The following is a 20672-nucleotide window of genomic DNA, read 5'->3' as shown; positions in this document are numbered from 1 at the left end:
ACCTCTAATCATGGGCCCCTACAACTGCATACCCCCAGTGGGCCCTTCATGCTCCAGTCCGACACTGCGGACAGGTGTCTTTTATACAGATAACCAGTTCAAACAGGTGCCATTAATACAAGTAACGAGTGGAGGATAGAAGAGCTTCTTAAAGAAGAAGAAAAAGGTCTGTGAGAGACAGAAATCTTGCTGCTTGGTAGGTGTCCAAATATTTATTTTCCACAAGAATATACAAATAAATTATTTAAGAATCATACAATGTGCATTCCTGTTTTTTTTCCAGATTCTGTCTCTCACAGTTGACATGTACCTATGAAATTACAGACCTCTCATCTTTTTAAGTGGGTCAATTTGCACAATCTGGGGCTGTCAAAATACTTTTTTGCCCGTGTGTGTGTGTGTGTGTGTGTGTGTGTGTGTGTGTGTATGTATGTATATGTGTATGTATATATATATATATATATATATATATATATATATATATATATATATATATATAATAAGAATTTACTTACCGATAATTCTATTTCTCATAGTCCGTAGTGGATGCTGGGACTCCGTCAGGACCATGGGGAATAGCGGGCTCCGCAGGAGACAGGGCACATCTAAAAAAGCTTTTAGGTCACATGGTGCGTACTGGCTCCTCCCCCTATGACCCTCCTCCAAGCCTCAGTTAGGTACTGTGCCCGGACGAGCGTACACAATAAGGAAGGATCTTGAATCCCGGGTAAGACTCATACCAGCCACACCAATCACACCGTACAACTTGTGATCTGAACCCAGTTAACAGTATGATAACACAAACGAAGTAGCCTCTGAACAGATGGCTCACAACAACAGTAATAACCCGATTTTTGTAACAATAACTATGTACAAGCATTGCAGACAATCCGCACTTGGGATGGGCGCCCAGCATCCACTACGGACTACGAGAAATAGAATTATCGGTAAGTAAATTCTTATTTTCTCTAACGTCCTAGTGGATGCTGGGACTCCGTCAGGACCATGGGGATTATACCAAAGCTCCCAAACGGGCGGGAGAGTGCGGATGACTCTGCAGCACCGAATGAGAGAACTCCAGGTCCTCTTTAGCCAGAGTATCAAATTTGTAAAATTTTACAAACGTGTTCTCCCCTGACCACGTAGCTGCTCGGCAAAGTTGTAATGCCGAGACTCCTCGGGCAGCCGCCCAGGATGAGCCCACTTTCCTTGTGGAATGGGCCTTTACAGATTTAGGCTGTGGCAGGCCTGCCACAGAATGTGCAAGTTGGATTGTACTACATATCCAACGTGCAATCGTCTGTTTAGACGCAGGAGCACCCAACTTGTTGGGTGCATACAATGTAAACAACGAGTCAGATTTTCTGACTCCAGCTGTCCTTGAAATATATATTTTTAATGCTCTGACAACGTCCAGTAACTTGGAGTCCTCCAAGTCGCTAGTAGCCGCAGGCACCACAATAGGCTGGTTCAAGTGAAATGCCGAAACCACCTTAGGGAGAAATTGAGGACGTGTCCTCAATTCTGCCCTGTCCGAATGGAATATCAGATATGGGCTTTTGTATGACAAAGCTGCCAACTCCGAAACTCTCCTGGCTGAAGCCAGGGCCAACAGCATGGTTACCTTCCATGTAAGGTATTTTAAATCTACCGATTTTAAAGGCTCAAACCAATGAGATTTGAGAAAATTTAGAACCACGTTCAAATCCCACGGTGCCACTGGAGGCACTATTGGGGGTTGTATATGTAGTACACCTTTGACAAAAGTTTGTACTTCAGGCACTGACGCCAATTCCTTCTGGAAGAAAATTGATAAGGCCGAAATTTGAACTTTAATGGACCCCAATTTGAGGCCCATAGACAATCCTGCTTGCAGGAAATGTAAGAATCGACCCAATTGAAATTCTTCCGTTGGAGCCTTCTTGGCCTCACACCACGCAACATATTTTCTCCAAATGCGGTGATAATGTTGTGCGGTCACTTCTTTCCTGGCTTTAATTAAAGTAGGAATAACTTCCTCAGGAATGCCCTTCTCTTTTAGAATCCGGCGTTCAACCGCCATGCCGTCAAACGCAGCCGCGGTAAGTCTTGGAACATACAAGGTCCCTGCTGAAGCAGATCCCTTCTTAGAGGTAGAGGCCACGGATCCTCCGTGAGCATCTCTTGAAGTTCCGGATACCAAGTTCTTCTTGGCCAGTCCGGAGCTACCAGTATTGTTCTTACTCCTCTTTTCCGTATAATTCTCAGTACCTTTGGTATGAGAGGCAGAGGAGGGAACACATACACTGACTGGTACACCCACGGTGTTACCAGAGCGTCCACAGCTATTGCCTGAGGGTCTCTTGACCTGGCGCAATACCTGTCCAATTTTTTGTTGAGGCGAGACGCCATCATGTCCACCTTTGGTTTTTCCCAACGGTTCACAATCATGTGGAAAACTTCTGGATGAAGTCCCCACTCTCCCGGGTGAAGGTCGTGTCTGCTGAGGAAATCTGCTTCCCAGTTGTCCACTCCCGGGATGAACACTGCTGACAGTGCTACGACATGATTCTCCGCCCAGCGCAGAATCCTTGCAGCTTCTGCCATTGCACTCCTGCTTCTCGTGCCGCCTTGTCGGTTTACGTGGGCGACTGCCGTGATGTTGTCGGACTGGATCAACACCGGCTGACCCTGAAGCAGCGATTTTGCCAGGCTTAGAGCATTGTAGATCGCTCTTAGCTCCAGTATATTTATGTGAAGAGACGTCTCCAGGTTTGACCACACGCCCTGGAAGTTTCTTCCCTTTGTGACTGCTCCCCAACCTCGTAGGCTGGCATCCGTAGTCACCAGGACCCAGTCCTGTATGCCGAATCTGCGGCCCACTAACAGATGGGCAGTCTGCAACCACCACAGGAGAGACAACCTTGTTCTCGGTGACAGTGTTATCCGCTGATGCATGTGCAGATGCGATCCGGACCATTTGTCCAGCAGATCCCACTGAAATGTTCGTGCATGGAATCTGCCGAATGGAATCGCTTCGTACGAAGCCACCATCTTTCCCAGGACTCTTGTGCATTGATGTACTGACACAGTTCCTGGTTTTAGGAGGTTCTTGACAAGTTCGGATAACTCCCTTGCTTTCTCTTCCGGGAGAAATACCTTTTTCTGAACCGTGTCCAGAATCATGCCCAGGAACAGCAGATGTGTTGTCGGGGTCAATTGAGATTTTGGAAGATTTAGAATCCACCCGTGTTGCTGAAGCACTACCTGTGTTAGCGCTACACCGACTTCCAGCTGTTCTCTGGACTTTGCCCTTATCAGGAGATCGTCCAAGTAAGGGATAATTAATACGCCTTTTCTTCGTAGAAGAACCATCATTTCGGTCATTACCTTGGTAAAGACCCGAGGGGCCGTGGACAACCCAAACGGCAGCGTTTGAAACTGATAATGACAGTCTTGTATCACGAACCTGAGATACCCTTGGTGTGAGGGGTAAATCGGGACATGTAGATAAGCATCTTTTATGTCCAAGGACACCATGAAGTCTCCTTCTTCCAGATTCGCTATCACTGCTCTGAGTGACTCCATCTTGAACTTGAATTTCTTTATGTACAGGTTCAAGGATTTCAGATTTAGAATAGGCCTTACCGAACCGTCCGGTTTCGGTACCACAAATAGTGTGGAATAATACCCCTTTCCCTGTTGTAGGAGGGGTACCTTGACTATCACCTGCTGAGAATACAGCTTGTGAATGGCTTCCAAAACCGACGTCCTTTCTGAGGGAGACGTTGGTAAAGCAGACTTTAGGAACCGGCGAGGGGGAGACCTTTCGAACTCCAGCATGTAACCCTGAGATACTATCTGCAGGACCCACGGGTCCACTTGTGAGTGAACCCATTGATTGCTGAAAATCTTGAGTCGACCCCCCACCGTTCCTGAGTCCGCTTGTAAAGCCCCAGCGTCATGCTGATGGCTTTGTAGAAGCCGGGGCGGGCATCTGTTCCTGGGCAGGGGCTGCTTGCTGCCCTTTCTTACCCTTTCCTCTGCCTCGCGGCAGATAAGACTGTCCTTTTGGTCGCTTTTTATAGGAGCGAAAGGACTGCGGCTGAAAAGACGGTGTCTTTTTCTGTTGGGAGGGGGTCTGAGGTAAAAAAGTGGATTTGCCGGCAGTTGCCGTGGCCACCAGGTCCGAAAGACCGACCCCAAACAATTCCTCTCCTTTATATGGCAATACTTCCATATGCCTCTTGGAATCCGCATCACCTGACCACTGTCGCGTCCATAAACTTCTTCTGGCAGATATGGACATCGCGCTTACTCTTGATGCTAGAGTACAAACATCCCTCTGAGCATCTCGCATATAAAGGAAAGCATCCTTTAATTGCTCTAGAGTCAATAAAATACTGTCCCTATCCAGGGTATCAATATTTTCAGTCAGAGAATCCAACCACACTACCCCAGCACTGCACATCCAGGCTGAGGCTATTGCCGGTCGCAGTATAACACCAGTATGTGTGTATATACTCTTCAGTGTAGTTTCCAGCCTCCTATCTGCTGGATCCTTGAGGGCGGCCGTATCAGGAGACGGCAACGCCACTTGCTTTGATAAACGTGTGAGCGCCTTATCCACCCTAGGGGGTGTTTCCCAGCGCGCCCTAACCTCTGGTGGGAAAGGGTATAATGCCAATAACTTCTTGGAAATTAGCAGTTTTCTATCGGGGTTAACCCACGCTTCATCACACACGTCATTCAATTCCTCTGATTCTGGAAAAAATACAGGTAGTTTTTTCACCCCCCACATAATACCCCTTTTTGAGGTACCAGCAGTATCAGAGATCTGCAAAGCCTCCTTCATTGCCGTGATCATATAACGTGTGGCCCTATTGGAAAATACGTTTGTTTCTTCACCGTCGACACTAGATTCATCTGTGTCGGTACCCGTGTCGACTGACTGAGGTAAAGGACGTTTTACAGCCCCTGACGGTGTCTGAGACGCCTGAACCGGTACTAACTGGTTTGCCGGGCGTCTTATTTCGTCAACTGACTTTTGTAATGTGCTGACATTATCACGTAATTCCATAACTAAAGCCATCCATTCCGGTGTCGACTCCCTAGGGGGTGACATTACCATCATCGGCAATTGCTCTGCCTCCACACCAACATCGTCCTCATACATGTCGACACACACGTACCGACACACAGCAGCCACACAGGGAATGCTCTAATCGAAGACAGGACCCCCTAGCCCTTTGGGGAGACAGAGGGAGAGTTTGCCAGCACACACCAAAAGCGCTATAAATGTATATAAACAACCCTAGAAGGTGTTGTTTACTATATATGCGCTCTTAATATATAAATATCGCCAATTTATGCCCCCCTTCTCTTTGTTACCCTGTTTCTGTAGTGCAGTGCAGGGGAGAGACCTGGGAGCCTTCCTCACCAGCGGAGCTGAGCAGGAAAATGGCGCTGAGTGCTGAGGAGAATAAGCTCCGCCCCTTTTTCGGCGGGCTTTTCCCCGGTTTTTAAGAAACTGGCCTGGGTTAAAATACATACATATAGCCTTAATGGCTATATGTGATGTATTTATTTTGCCACTAAAGGTAATTATATTGCTGCCCAGGGCGCCCCCAGCAGCGCCCTGCACCCTCCGTGACTGAGTCAGTGAGCCGTGTGACAACAATGGCGCACAGCTGCCGTGCTGTGCGCTACCTTCAAGAAGACTGAGGAGTCTTCTGCCGCCTGCTTTCCGGACCTCCGTTCTGCCGTCTCTTCAGCGTCTGTAAGGGGGATCGGCGGCGCGGCTCCGGGACGAACCCCAGGCTGACCTGTGTTCCGACTCCCTCTGGAGCTAAGTGTCCAGTAGCCTAAGACTCCAATCCATCCTGCACGCAGGTGAGTTGGAAATCTCTCCCCTAAGTCCCTCGATGCAGTGATCCTGTTGCCAGCAGGAATCACTGAGATTGAAACCTAAAAAAAAACTTTTCTAAACAGCTCTTTAGGAGAGCCACCTAGATTGCACCCTCTCGGACGGGCACAAAAACCTAACTGAGGCTTGGAGGAGGGTCATAGGGGGAGGAGCCAGTACGCACCATGTGACCTAAAAGCTTTTTTAGATGTGCCCTGTCTCCTGCGGAGCCCGCTATTCCCCATGGTCCTGACGGAGTCCCAGCATCCACTAGGACGTTAGAGAAATATATATATAGAAAATGCGCGGTCTGAGACCAAATGTATAGATCAGAATACTCATACAATATATTCTAGTAGAGGTACACTTATTCTTAACTAACGCTGTCTTAAAATGACATGTAAAATACTTAAGTGTCTGTAGAATCACAGTGCTGATAAATCAGGCGGATTTACAGAGGAGACCTTGCCCTGCAGTCCCGGAGACCAGTCGCAGCTACTGTGAGAAGATGGCGCCCGACGTCTCAGTCAGGGAGTGAGGGAGAGTGTGAGGCAGTTCCAGGGCGGGAACAGCAGCAGTAGATGGCGCCCGGAGCTGGGGGAGGGGCTACAGGTCAAGCGCCTTTATCCACTATGCTGATCCTCACCACCTGGTACTATGGAGTCTTATTAAACATGGATAATGTATTATCCGACCTGTGCTCCCCTGCCCTTATGGATATAGTGGGGTCCCTGTACGGTCACAGTGTCCACGCCAGCGTTGCGGTCCGTCTCCGGAGACCGCGACTTAATGGCAGGTCCCGCCTGGGAGACCCTCTTACATCCTCCCTTAGTACCCGGGAACAGAGCCAGAGGGAGTATGCGACGCCGCTGGGGAGGTGATGGAGCCGCAACACAGTATATCACACTGACATATGAAGTATTGCAGCCCTTGAAGTCTTCTAAATAGCTTTTTCAGGGCTGCCTGCGCAGCTCCCCCTGTTAAGTGACCTGCTTATGCAGGCACCAACTCTAAAACTGAGCTCACAGTGCCTGGAGGTGGGGTTATATAGAGGAGGCCCCGCAATACATCCTGGGACAGTCTAAAGCTTTAGCCTGTTTGTGCCTCTGGATCAAGATCCATTTCAACACCCTAATGTTTTCCCTGTGGAACACAGTGTACCCCGCTACAGAAATAAACAGTTCTATCGCAGGATAAGTTATTTCTGGGAATTAAATTTACCTTACAACCCAAATTAGCAGCAGTGGAGTTACTTATTTTAGCTAATTTACAATTGTTTCAGTAACCTTGAACTACACTATAATGCCATTGGAAATTAATAGAAAATATATAAATCATTGCAGACCCATGTGAATATGATAATAATGCCTTATATTAGTAATGTTCAGACTCTCCCTCACCCCTGGCGACCATCTGGGTGGTGATGTGGTTATCCTCCTCTCCCTCCCTCCTATTGTGTTGTTGATCTGGAGCACTCTCTTTTGAAGACCACTCTATCCACCTCTTCTACACTGTCCACAATGTTTCTTGATAATTTTTCACTTTGATACTCCCTTTCTTCATCTTGGGTGACTTCAACATTTCCAAGGATTCTGCCGCTTCTAAATTACTCTACCTACTTCATCCCTCTACTGTTCTCAATGGGCGTCTTTTCTGTCCCGTTCCACTAGTCACGCCGTCTTTTCACCATTGTGACATCTGGACTCACGACTTCCCATTCGCTCTCCCTGACCATCACCTCATCTTCCTCTCCCTTATTCCACCATCCTTCAACTTGCCCACAACCGCTCAAAGCTACCTTAATGCCATGGACCCTCTTTTACCTCCTCCCCGATAGCTTCCCTCTAGGACTCCTCCATAACTTCCACTCTGGACATAGATGTCATGCCAATTACGCCTAACCTCAGATGGTCCACACTGCATCTCTGGCACTCCAGAATGACCCAACGCACAAACCTACTTCTCTTGCACTGACCTCTCCCCCTCATAATTTCTCTTACCCATAACTATCTTGCTTCTAACTCTACTTGGATATACTAGCACTTTCTTAATTGTCACTCATTAAGTTGTATCATTAGTCCACTTTTTCACGTTTGCCCACCTGAACCTTTTTATACTTTATTAATGTTCTTTTTTGTACCACTGCAATTCCCCACTGGAAAGAGTTGCAGAGACTCGGTGGTGCCATACAAATAAAAGACAATAACACATATAAGCCAGTGATACCATAAACAAGCAGTGTAATACTATTCCTATTTTTCTGAGTGCTAAATACAACTCTTTTCATCTATTCCAGCTCTAATTGCTTTATCAGTTAGGAATCACTATACAAGAAAAGGTACATACACTGCCATACAGTGCACAATTATCCTATCCAAGAAACAGTACTACAAGGTCCAGCATGACCTGTATAATAACTTCCATCTCTATACAGACAGCCTATACTGAGAACACAGTGCAAGCGGCATACCGCTCAATACTTGACCAAAGACTACTTAGCTCCGGTACCGGCGGCAGCGATTCACCGTCATCTCTTACCATGGTGATACTGCCGGTTACCCCCGAGGATGTCAGCCACTCAGCTGGTACAGTACGAGTCACTCTCCCTTCCCGGAAGTGTATGCTGTGTTGTCATCCAATCCGCACCACAGCGCACAACCAGCAGCAGCCGGGCTACAGCAAACCACAGTTCCCAGCAGCCGGCGCACCAGCAGCGGAAGTGGCGTCACTACACGGCGCGCTGTCTATTCCCTGGAGAGAACGGTGACAGTGTCGTTGGGTGGGTACACATTGCGTCAGGGAGCAGCGCCCTCTGTGATTGGACGGCAGTGGAACAGAGGTTTAGCGCCAGTTTCGAGGACTCTAGCAGCAGCCACAGCCGCAGATATGTTTGTCAACGATTTCCGTAAGGAGTTCTACGACATCATCGTAAACCAGGTACACACCGTGCTGGCCCTTGGTGCCTTGTCCCTGGCAACCCCTGCATATGAGGGCATTTTATGCATGCTAGCATATAGCCCCCTCACATTATGATGTGTATTGTTAGTTCGTATAGCTGTAACCATAATCTTATTATCCTCCATCCCTGACCTGGTGGGTTTGATGAACCCCACAAAGAAATCCACAAAAATGACACCAATTAGGTGTCAATGTACTAAGCCTTGGAGAGAGAGAAAATGAATGGAGATAATGTACTATCCAGTCAGCTCCCAGCTGCCATGTTACAGGCTAGGTTTGAAAAATGACAGGAGCTATTTGCCTGGTACTTTATTTCTCTCCAGGCTTAGTACATAGACCCCTTTGTGTATTGCAAATTTCACAACAATTTCGTCCTGCAGAACAACAAAAAGAAATTTGGCTATAATGCAACTTAGTCCAGCTGGACAATAAAAGTAGGCTTAGAAGGTGTTGGTCATAGTAGACGTATACCACTTTTAAATCAAAATCCTAGATCCGACTCGGGATTTGGAACACAGTTCCAATCCAGGGTATGGTCAGCACCGTTCAGACTGCACATGGGTGCAATGTCTTTAAGGGCCGGCACTTGTAGTTGATATCTCTAAGCACCGGGAAATCCGCAAACCCAGAATCCTCGAATGCCTACGTCACGTTGTTGGTTAAGGCCAGAACTCTGGCAGCTGCTGGGCTGCCCCCAGCCTCCGTCTCTGTTCAGTGAATCGATGCCGCACTCATGCGCTCGCCATCGATTCATTGTCACCCCGACACCACTGCTGTCTGTTGTACCCCGCATTTTACTTGCAATTTGTGAGTGGTGTCACATTTGCATATTATTATTATTATTGTTGTTGTTGTTGTTGTTATAGTTGCACTCTGCATATGTGTTTAACTATGTCCAAAGGCAAGGCCTCTAAGGACAAGGTGTAGTCTGGGTCTCCTCTACTGGTTTCTTCCAGGACCTGCTCAGTCAAGTTAAATGTGCAAGATTTTGTGCAAGATGGTCTCTGTTTGAGGTGTTATGCTGCACCATTACTCAATACGTTGACTCCAACACCTGTCCTAGAACCACCATGGGTGGCTTCTTTGTCTCGGGTTATGACTCCGTTAGTAGAACGCATGCCCGTTCCTACTCTGACACTACAGCAGGGGTTGCCTCAACAGGGTCGGGTTTAGTTGTTGGCTCAGGATCAGTATGAAACACCTACAATTAAAATCCAGACGTTTGAAATGTTGACACGGTCAAAATAACAAAACTTAAAATGTTGACAGGTTGAAAAGTCGACAAGTTTTCATTGGTCTTTTGGTGTCTATGTCGACATGGACACCGTATAAGTGTACAGCGTCCCCTCGCATGGCTCGCTGCGCACGCCATGCTTCGAGCACACTATTATATTCCCCCACTGGGTCCAATGGGATGGTAAAGTATGAACAAGTCGGTTTCGATGAAGAAATCATGAAAAACTCATGTCGACTTTCTGACCTGTCAACATTTAAAATGTTGGTATTTTGAACTTGTCTGTGTTTTAAATGTCATTATTTTGACCATCGATCAATGGGTGTCGGGATTTTGATTATAGGTAAATTGACTGCATCCCCTTGGCTTCCCCCGTGCAACCTCCTTAGATGGACATGTTATCACAGTCTGTCCAGAGTCTAGGAAAAAAGGAGATCAAGGCGCATAGGATACACAGATAACCTCTGCTAATTGATCTGTTCGCTGCTCCCAAAAGTCAGGGTATTAGCGACCCTGCGGGACCAAAAGATAGAAAAGAAAAATAGGGAGCGCAAACAGAAAAATTGTTGTATTTAAAAATGTATTATATTAAAAATGTAATAAATTAATGACCTATAAAATTTAATTAATACAGACTAAATTGATATGCATTTATATAAGCACATCTACCATTTGCAATAAACAGGTGAACATGAACAGTGTTTATTACTATAAAAGTAAATAGGATCCTCGAGGTAGATATCAATTAAGAAAAAAAGACCATAAATGGTATAAATGTCCCCTTAATTTAATGAAAAAGTCCCTCAAAAGTGGTGGTACCGCTGTGATGTGCAAATAATAATATTATGCATCAGATAACCGTTGTGATGAGATTTCTGTGGTATTAGATGATGATATCAAGTGCACTTGTTCTTTGAACTGAAATAGGTCTAAATAGCTTATATTGGAATGTATGGTTGAAGTCAAATACCGTCGTCTTCTCACAATTATAGGAAGGTATAATGAACCAAAAAGGTGATGAACTCACGTGTATCCTGTAATGAATGCTAGTGTTCACTCTAGGAGTTAGGCAGGGTCTGGCGCCGGACTGTGAGTGGCACAAGCTCTCTCACAGCATGAATGGATGCCGTGTGCATGTGCACGGCGTCTTTACACACTGGGAGGGCAAGAGGCGGGTGGCTGTTCTAGCAGGGTGCCGCAGAAAGGGCAGGCCGCATTCTAGTGTTCACGCTAGGCTGTTTTAGCGGCGCCCTGCTAAAACAGCCTAGCGTGAACACTAGAATGCGTCCATCTGATAAGTGTTTTAAGCCGCAGCTTGTTGTTAAAATTAGGCAGAAGGGCAACAATGGATGCAAAGTAATTGTTGTTTTTCCAAGGAGCCAGCTTCACTAGGAGCAGGGCATGCAGGCAAATGGTACTGACCAACCCGTGAAATAGCCTCGTCCGATATCTGCTCTGTAAGGTGCCGCGGCTAACCGCTTCCCGGGCCGCCGGGCAAGCGGCACTAGCATGGTCCGTGAGCCGCTGGGTGAAGAAGATGTGCTGCGGCTGACCATTTCCCGGACCGCCAGGCAAGCGGCACTGGCGTAGTCCGTGAGCCGCTGGGTGGGGGAGATGTGCTGCGGCTAACCGTTTCTCGGGCCGCCGGGCAAGCGGCACTGGCGTGGTCCGTGAGCCGCTTGGTGAGGAAGATGTGCTGTGGCTAACTGTTTGCTGGGCAAGCGGCACTGGGGTGGTCCATGAGCCGCTGAATAAGGGAGATGTGCTTGGCGGACAGCCTCGTATTCAATGCCGTGGCTTTCCGTATGTCAGGGAAGCCTGTACCAGGCGGCTCTGACCGAGGCTGACAGTAACATCTGGAGATGATTTGCAGTCTGTGTTGTAGGTTATAACCTAACTCCTGTCACGTTTCTCGACCGTACCGACTGGTCGTTTCTTCAGAGGAATGAATAGTCACTCCCTTCCCTGTCTCTATTCTTATTGAGGCAGGAGTCCAATAAATTAATTAGTAAGGAAACCTGAGATTAATAACTAAAAATGTGTGATCACTAAACGTGGAAAAGCATTTATATTTAAACTATTACCATAATATATCAAAACAAATGAATGTTAGATTTCTAAACCTATCAGATACATTTATAGTGTTCACTTTAGGGCAGGGTGCTGAGCACTGAAGAGGGCACATTTTTATTTCTCTAACGTCCTAGTGGATGCTGGGGACTCCGTAAGGACCATGGGGATAGACGGCTCCGCAGGAGACATGGGCACTTTAAGAAAGAATTTAGGTTCTGGTGTGCACTGGCTCCTCCCTCTATGCCCCTCCTCCAGACCTCAGTTTGATACTGTGCCCAGACAAGCTGGGTGCTTTTCAGTGAGCTCTCCTGAGTTTGCTGAGAGAAAGTATTTTGTTAGGTTTTCTATTTTCAGGGAGCTCTGCTGGCAACAGACTCCCTGCATCGTGGGACTGAGGGGAGAGAAGCAGCCCTACTCTCTGAAGCTAGGTCCTGCTTCTTAGGCTACTGGACACCATTAGCTCCAGAGGGATCGGTACGCAGGATCTCACCCTCGCCGTCCGGTCCCGGAGCCGCGCCGCCGTCCCCCTCGCAGAGCCGGAAGACAGAAGCCGGGTGAGTATGAGAAGCAAAGAAGACTTCACAGGCGGCAGAAGACTCCGTGTTCTTCACTGAGGTAACGCACAGCACTGCAGCTGTGCGCCATTGCGCCACACACCTACACATACTCCGGTCACTGTAAGGGTGCAGGGCGCATATGGGACCTCTTTTGGCAAAGTTAAGCATATATACAGCTGGGCACTGTATATATGTATGAGCCCCCGCCAAAAAATTGCATATTTAAGCGGGACAGAAGCCCGCCGCCGAGGGGGCGGGGCTTCTTCCTCAGCACTCACCAGCGCCATTTTTTCTTCACAGCTTCGCTGAGAGGAAGCTCCCCAGGCTCTCCCCTGCAGATACACGTTAGAAGAGGGTAAAAAGAGAGGGGGGGGGGGCACATAATTAGGCGCAAAAAGCAATATAAACAGCAGCTACTGGGTTAACATTAAGTTACTGTGTTATTCCTGGGTTTATAGCGCTGGGGTGTGTGCTGGCATACTCTCTCTCTGTCTCTCCAAAGGGCCTTGTGGGGGAACTGACTTCAGAGAGGGCATTCCCTGTGTGTGTGGTGTCGGTACGCTTGTGTCGACATGTCTGATGAGGAAGGCTATGTGGAAGCAGAGCGGGAGCAAATGAATGTGGTGTCTCCACCGACGGCGCCGACACCTGATTGGATGGATATGTGGAAGGTTTTAAATGATAATGTTAATTCCTTGCATAAAAAGTTGGAAAAAGCTGAAGCCACGGGACAGTCAGGGTCCCAACCCGTGCCTGATCCTATGTCGCAGAGGCCGTCAGGGTCTCAGAAGCGCCCACTATCCCAAACTGTTGACACAGATACCAACATGGATTCTGACTCCAGTGTCGATTACGATGATGCAAAGTTACAGCCAAAATTGGCTAAATCCATCCGTTATATGATTATAGCAATTAAGGATGTGTTGCACATCCCAGAGGAAACCCCAGTCCCTGACAAGAGGGTTTATATGTATGGGGAAAAGAAGCCGGAGGTAACCTTTCCCCCCTCACACGAGCTAAATGAGTTATGTGAAAAGGCTTTGGAATCTCCAGATAAAAAACTGCAGATTTCCAAAAGGATTCTTATGGCGTATCCTTTCCCGCCACCGGACAGGTTACGCTGGGAATCCTCCCCTAGGGTGGACAAAGCTTTAACACGCTTATCCAAGAAGGTAGCCCTGCCGTCACAGGATACGGCTACCCTCAAAGATGCTGCGGATCGCAAACAGGAGGTCACCTTGAAGTCCATTTATACACATTCAGGTACCTTACTGAGGCCGGCAATTGCGTCGGCCTGGGTGTGTAGTGCTGTAGCAGCATGGACGGATACCTTATCTGAGGAAATTGATACCTTAGACAAGGATACTGTATTGTTGACCCTGGGGCATATTGAAGACGCTGTCCTATATATGAGAGATGCTCAAAGAGACATTAGTCTACTGGGTTCTAGAATAAATGCTATGTCAATTTCTGCCTGAAGGGTCCTGTGGACTCGGCAATGGACAGGTGATGCCGACTCAAAAAGGCATATGGAGGTTTTACCTTACAAGGGTGAGGAATTGTTTGGGGAGGGTCTCTCGGACCTGGTCTCCACAGCTACAGCTGGAAAGTCAAATTTTTTGCCTTTTATTCCCTCACAGCCTAAGAGAGCACCGTATTATCAAATGCAGTCCTTTCGATCACAAAGAAACAAGAAAGTCCGAGGTGCGTCCTTTCTTGCCAGAGGCAGGGGCAGAGGTAAGAAGCTGCACAACACAGCTAGTTCCCAGGAACAGAAGTCCTCCCCGGCCTCTACAAAATCCACCGCATGGCGCTGGGGCTCCACAGGCGGAGCTAGGCCCGGTGGGGGCACGTCTTCGAAATTTCAGCCACAAGTGGGTTCACTCCCAGGTGGATCCCTGGGCGATAGAAATTGTGTCTCAGGGATACAAGCTGGAATTCGAAGAGATGCCCCCTCACCGACACCTCAAATCGGCCCTACCAGCTTCCCCCCCACGAGAGGGAAATAGTGTTAACTGCAATTCACAAATTGTATCTTCAACAGGTGGTGGTCAAGGTTCACCTCCTTCAACAGGGAAGGGGTTATTATTCGACCATGTTTGTAGTCCCGAAACCGGACGGTTCGGTCAGACCCATATTGAATTTAAAATCCCTGAACATATACCTGAAAAGGTTAAAGTTCAAGATGGAATCGCTGAGAGCAGTCATCGCAAGCCTGGAAGGGGGGGATTTTATGGTGTCTCTGGACATAAAGGATGCATACCTTCATGTCCCCATTTATCCACCTCATCAGGCGTACCTCAGATTTGTGGTACAGGATTGTCATTACCAATTTCAGACGTTGCCGTTTGGTCTCTCCACGGCACCGAGAATCTTTACCAAGGTAATGGCGGAAATGATGGTACTCCTGCGGAAACAAGGGGTCACCATTATCCCGTACTTGGACGATCTCCTCATAAAAGCGAGATCAAAAGAGTAGTTGCTGAACAGCGTCGTACTTTCTCTGGGAGTGTTACGGCAACACGGCTGGATTCTGAATATTCCAAAGTCGCAGTTGGTTCCTACGACTCGTCTGCCTTTCCTTAGCATGATTCTAGACACAGACCAGAAAAGGGTTTATCTCCCGATAGAGAAAGCTCAGGAACTCATGACACTGGTCAGGAACCTATTAAAACCAAAACAGGTGTCAGTACATCACTGCACCCGAATCCTGGGAAAGATGGTGGCATCATACGAGGCCATTCCCTTCGGCAGGTTCCATGCGAGGACCTTTCAATGGGACTTACTGGACAAGTGGTCCGGATCACATCTTCAGATGCATCAGTTAATCAGCCTATTCCCCAGGGCCAGGGTGTCACTCCTGTGGTGGCTGCAGAGCGCTCACATTCTCGAGGGCCGCAGATTCGGCATTCAGGACTGGGTCCTGGTGACCACGGACGCAAGCCTCCGAGGTTGGGGAGCAGTCACACAGGGAAGAAATTTCCAAGGTCTGTGGTCAAGTCAGGAGACTTGCCTTCACATCAATATCCTGGAACTAAGGGCCATATACAACGCCCTACGTCAAGCGGAGACCCTGCTTCGCGACCAACCGGTTCTGATTCAGTCAGACAACATCACCGCAGTGGCTCATGTAAACCGACAAGGCGGCACAAGGAGCAGGGTGGCGATGGCGGAAGCCACCAGAATTCTTTGCTGGGCGGAGAATCACGTAAGCGCACTGTCAGCAGTGTTCATCCCGGGAGTGGACAACTGGGAAGCAGCCTTCCTCAGCAGACACGACCTCCACCCGGGAGAGTGGGGACTTCATCAGGAAGTCTTCGCACAGATTACAAGTCGGTGGGAACTGCCACAGGTGGACATGATGGCATCCCGCCTCAACAAAAAGCTACAGAGGTATTGCGCCAGGTCAAGAGACCCTCAGGCGATAGCTGTGGACGCCCTGGTGACTCCATGGGTGTTCCAGTCGGTCTATGTATTTCCTCCTCTTCCTCTCATACCCAAGGTGCTGAGGATAATAAGAAAAAGAGGAGTGAGAACAATCCACGAAGGTCTTGGTATCCAGATCTGCAAGAAATGCTCACAGAGGACCCGTGGCCTCTTCCTCTAAGACAGGACTTGTTGCAACAGGGGCCCTGTCTGTTCCAAGACTTCCCGCGGCTGCGTTTGACGGCATGGCGGTTGAACTCCGAAAGGCATTCCGGATGAGGTCATTCCTACGCTGATAAAGGCTAGGAAGGACGTGACAGCTCAACATTATCACCGTATATGGCGAAAATATGTTGCTTGGTGTGAGGCCAGGAATGCTCCTAAGGAGGAATTCCAGCTGGGCCGTTTCCTTCACTTCCTACAGTCTGGAGTGAATTTGGGCCTAAAATTGGGTTCCATTAAGGTCCAGATTTCGTCCCTATCCATTTTCTTTCAAAAGGAGTTGGCTTCTCTACCTGAAGTTCAGACGTTTGTAAAGGGAGTGCTGCATATTCAGCCTCCTTTTGTGCCTCCAGTGTCACCTTGGGATCTTAACGTGGTGTTAAGTTTCCTAAAATCCCACTGGTCTGAACCACTTAAAACGGTGGAGTTGAAATATCTCACGTGGAAGGTGGTCATGCTATTAGCCTTGGCTTCGGCTAGGCGTGTGTCAGAGTTGGTGGCTTTGTCACATAAAAGCCCCTATCTGGTTTTACATGTGGATAGAGCAGAATTGCGGACCCGTCCACAATTTCTGCCGAAAGTGGTTTCATCTTTTCATATAAACCAACCTATTGTGGTGCCTGTGGCTACTACTGACTTGGAGGAATCCGAGTTGCTTGATGTGGTCATGGCTTTGAAGGTTTATGTAGCCAGAACGGCTAGGGTCCGGAAAACAGAGTCGTTGTTTATCCTGTATGCATCCAACAAGCTTGGTGCTCCTGCTTCAAAGCAAACTATTGCTCGCTGGATCTGTAACACGATTCAGCAGGCTCATTCTGCGGCTGGATTGCCGCTGCCAAAATCAGTTAAGGCCCATTCCACTAGGAAGGTGGGCTCTTCTTGGGCGGCTGCCCGAGGGGTCTCGGCATTACAACTTTGCCGAGCGGCTACTTGGTCTGGTTCAAACACTTTTGCAAAGTTCTACAAGTTTGATACCCTGGCTGAGGAGGACCTCTTGTTTGCTCAAACGGTGCTGCAGAGTCATCCGCACTCTCCCGCCCGTTTGGGAGCTTTGGTATAATCCCCATGGTCCTTACGGAGTCCCCAGCATCCACTAGGACGTTAGAGAAAATAAGATTTTACTTACCGGTAAATCTATTTCTCGTAGTCCGTAGTGGATGCTGGGCGCCCGTCCCAAGTGCGGACTTCTTCTGCAATGCTTGTATATAGTTATTGCCTCAATAAGGGTTATGTTATGGTTGCATCAGGGTTTGACCTGATGCTCTGTCGTTTTTCATACTGTTAACTGGTTGTTTTCACATGTTATACGGTATGATTGGTGTGGCTGGTATGAATCTTGCCCTGGATTACCAAAATCCTTTCCTTGTACAGTCAGCTTTTCTGGGCACAGTTTCTCTAACTGAGGTCTGGAGGAGGGGCATAGAGGGAGGAGCCAGTGCACACCGGAACCTAAATTCTTTCTTAAAGTGCCCATGTCTCCTGCGGAGCCCGTCTATCCCCATGGTCCTTACGGAGTCCCCAGCATCCACTACAGACTACGAGAAATAGATTTACCGGTAAGTAAAATCTTATTTTACGTAACATTCAGGATTTGGCAGTATTTTTTGTAGAATCCCTGAAAGACCTGGGTTCCATGGCTGCGGGAATTTCTTCCATGTCTGTATCAGCTCGTCGAGGACTGTGGTTGCGCCAGTGGTCTGCCGACGCGGAATCCAGATGAAGTGTGGAGACTCTACCCTACACAGGTCAGGCTCTCTTTGGGGAAGCGTTAGATGCGTGGATCTCCACAGCTACGGCTGCTAAGTCACCCTTTCTTCCCTCAGCTACACCTGCTCTGAAGAAACCCTTTTCTTCAGCTACATCACAGCCCTTTCGGTATCCCAAGCCCAGAAAGGGCAAGCCGTCCAACACCTTTTTTTCGGGGGGGTTGGCCCAAGTCCAAGAAACCTGCGGCTGCAGGTTCCCAGGAACAAAAAACCGCTTCAGGTACACCAAAGTCCTCCGCATGGCGGTGGACTGTAGTGTTCACTCTAGCAGTGGGGCAGGGCGCCGGACTGTGAGGGGCACAAGTGCGCGCGCGCGCCAAAAGGGGGCATGACCAATCTATGTACTACAAGTGGGCGGTTCAGCCACAGACGGGGGGCGTGGGCGGCCGGCGCAGTCACTGTTGGGGGCGTGCCCAGCACCTACGGAGGTGCTGGGCTTCCCCCAAGCTCTCACAGCGTGAATGGAGGCCGCGAGCATGCGCACGGCATCTTTACACGCTGGGAGGGCAGAAAGCGGGCGGCCGTTTTAGCAGGGCGCCGCAGAAAGGGCAGGGCAGGTTTTGCCCTTAAAAAATCGGGCCCTGAAACTTTATGTTTCCAGGACGGCTAGAGTCAGAAAAACTGACTCGCTATTTATCCTGCATGCACCCAACAAGCTGGGTGCTCCTGCTTCAAAGCAGACTATTGCTCGCTGGATCTGTAGCACCATTCAGCTTGCATATTCTGCGGCTGGACTGCCGCATCCTAAATCAGTAAAAGCCCATTCCACGAGGAAGGTGGGCTCTTCTTGGGCGGCTGCCCGAGGGGTCTCGGCTTTACAACTTTGCCGAGCTGCTACTTGGTCGGGTTCAAACACTTTTGCAAAATTCTACAAGTTTGATACCCTGGCTGAGGAGGACCTTGAGTTTGCTCATTCGGTGCTGCAGAGTCATCCGCACTCTCCCGCCCGTTTGGGAGCTTTGGTATAATCCCCATGGTCCTTACGGAGTACCCAGCATCCACTAGGACGTCAGAGAAAATAAGAATTTACTCACCGGTAATTCTATTTCTCGTAGTCCGTAGTGGATGCTGGGAGCCCGTCCCAAGTGCGGACTCTCTGCAATACATGTATATAGTTATTGCTTAACTAAAGGGTTATTGTATGAGCCATCTGTTGAGAGAGGCTCAGTTATTGTTCATACTGTTAACTGGGTATAGTTATCACGAGTTGTACAGTGTGATTGGTGTGGCTGGTATGAGTCTTACCCTGGATTCCAAATCCTTTCCTAGTAATGTCAGCTCTTCCGGGCACAGTTTCCCTAACTGAGGTCTGGAGGAGGGGCATAGAGGGAGGAGCCAGTGCACACCAGATATAGTACCTGATCTTTCTTTTAAGAGTGCCCAGTCTCCTGCGGAGCCCGTCTATACCCCATGGTCCTTACGGAGTACCCAGCATCCACTACGGACTACGAGAAATAGAATTACCGGTGAGTAAATCCTTATTTATATAATATATATATATATATATATCTATATATATCTATATCTATATATATATATATATATATATATATATATATATATATATATATATATATATATCATGCACTGCTCAAAAAAAAAATAAAGGGAACACTAAAATAACACATCCTAGATCTGAATGAATGAAATATTCTTATTAAATACTTTGTTCTTTACATAGTTGAATGTGCTGACCACAAAATCACACAAAAATTATCAATGGAGATCAAATTTATAAACCCATGGAGGTCTGGATTTGTAGTCACACTCAAAATTAAAGTGGAAAAACACACAACAGGCTGATCCAACTTTGATGTAATGTCCTTAAAACAAGTCAAAATGAGGCTCAGTAGTGTGTGTGGCCTCCATGTGCCTGTATGACCTCCCTACAACGCCTGGGCATGCTCCTGATGAGGTGGCGGATGGTCTCCTGAGGGATCTCCTCCCAGACCTGGACTAAAACATCCGCCAACTCCTGGACAGTTGGTGGATGGAGCGAGACATGATGTCCCAGATGTGCTCAATTGGATTCAGGTCTGGGGAACAGGCGGGCCAGTCCATTGCATCAATGCCTTTGTCTTGCAGGAACTGCTGACACACTCCAGCCACATGAGGTCTTGCATTGTCTTGCATTAGGAGGAACCCAGGGCCAACCGCACCAGCATATGGTCTCACAAGGGGTCTGAGGATCTTATCTCGGTACATAATGGCAGTCAGGCTACCTCTGGCGAGCACATGGGGGGCTGTGTGGCCCCCCAAAGAAATGCCACCCCACACCATTACTGACCCACTGCCAAACCGGTCATGCAGTCAGGCTACCTCTGGCGAGCACATGGGGGGCTGTGTGGCCCCCCAAAGAAATGCCACCCCACACCATTACTGACCCACTGCCAAACCGGTCATGCTGGAGGAAGTTGCAGGCAGCAGAACGTTCTCCTTGGCGTCTCCAGACTCTGTCACGTCTGTCACATGTGCTCAGTGAGAACCTGCTTTCATCTGTGAAGAGCACAGGGCGCCAGTGGTGAATTTGCCAATCTTGGTGTTCTCTGGCA

At 48.3% G+C, this 20672-nt stretch overlaps 2 protein-coding genes across 5 annotated transcripts in view; one reads left to right on the top strand and one right to left on the bottom strand.

Annotated features, from left to right (window-relative positions):
• UFD1 (ubiquitin recognition factor in ER associated degradation 1) overlaps positions 1 to 8528 on the bottom strand; it is a 92382-nt gene extending 83854 nt beyond the window's left edge. Inside the window, exon 1 of one of the 3 annotated variants that reach the window (XM_063964769.1) lies at positions 8423 to 8528. In XM_063964769.1, coding sequence (XP_063820839.1) covers positions 8423 to 8425 — 3 coding nt within the window. In that variant the 5' untranslated portion in view covers positions 8426 to 8528. Of the gene's footprint in view, positions 1 to 8354 lie in introns of all 3 variants that reach the window. The other 2 variants (XM_063964770.1, XM_063964773.1) reach the window with 2 other exon arrangements.
• Positions 8529 to 8579: 51 nt separating this feature from the next.
• CDC45 (cell division cycle 45) overlaps positions 8580 to 20672 on the top strand; it is a 155175-nt gene continuing 143082 nt past the window's right edge. Inside the window, exon 1 of one of the 2 annotated variants that reach the window (XM_063964768.1) lies at positions 8580 to 8821. In XM_063964768.1, coding sequence (XP_063820838.1) covers positions 8771 to 8821 — 51 coding nt within the window. In that variant the 5' untranslated portion in view covers positions 8580 to 8770. The remainder of the gene's footprint in view (positions 8822 to 20672) is intronic. The other variant, XM_063964767.1, reaches the window with a different exon arrangement.

This window comes from Pseudophryne corroboree, chromosome 1, assembly GCF_028390025.1.
Source record: "Pseudophryne corroboree isolate aPseCor3 chromosome 1, aPseCor3.hap2, whole genome shotgun sequence".
Classification (NCBI taxonomy): Eukaryota; Metazoa; Chordata; class Amphibia; order Anura; family Myobatrachidae; genus Pseudophryne; species Pseudophryne corroboree.
This window is presented reverse-complemented; position numbering and strand designations above follow the sequence as displayed.